Source organism: Apaloderma vittatum, unplaced genomic scaffold, assembly GCF_000703405.1.
Source record: "Apaloderma vittatum isolate BGI_N311 unplaced genomic scaffold, ASM70340v1 scaffold37910, whole genome shotgun sequence".
Classification (NCBI taxonomy): Eukaryota; Metazoa; Chordata; class Aves; order Trogoniformes; family Trogonidae; genus Apaloderma; species Apaloderma vittatum.
Genome location: NW_009695731.1, coordinates 1 through 229, shown reverse-complemented (window position 1 = coordinate 229; position 229 = coordinate 1). Strand labels below are relative to the sequence as shown.

The 229-nt window shown below is 70.7% G+C and overlaps 1 protein-coding gene across 1 annotated transcript in view; it reads right to left on the bottom strand.

Moving 5' to 3' along the window:
- EREG (epiregulin) overlaps positions 1–101 on the bottom strand; it is an 8179-nt gene extending 8078 nt beyond the window's left edge. Inside the window, exon 1 of the mRNA XM_009872253.1 lies at positions 56–101. Within this exon, the coding sequence (XP_009870555.1) occupies positions 56–101 (46 nt within the window). The remainder of the gene's footprint in view (positions 1–55) is intronic.
- Positions 102–229: the final 128 nt, after the last annotated feature.

Genomic DNA, 229 nt, shown 5'->3' with positions numbered 1-229 from the left:
ACCCGGCCCCCCCCCCGCCCCTGCCAGCCCCGGCCCCAGGGACGGAAAGACTCACCAAGGAAGAGCAGCAGGCAGCGGGCCCGCAGACAGCTGGCATCCATCATCCTCGAGTCCTCGGGTAGAACAGAAGGAAGAAGGGAGAAAGAGGAGGCAACCGGCTGCGGCGGGACTGCTGTGGGTGCCGGCCGCGCCGCCCCGGACCTTTATGGGCTGGCGGGAGAGGCGGGGC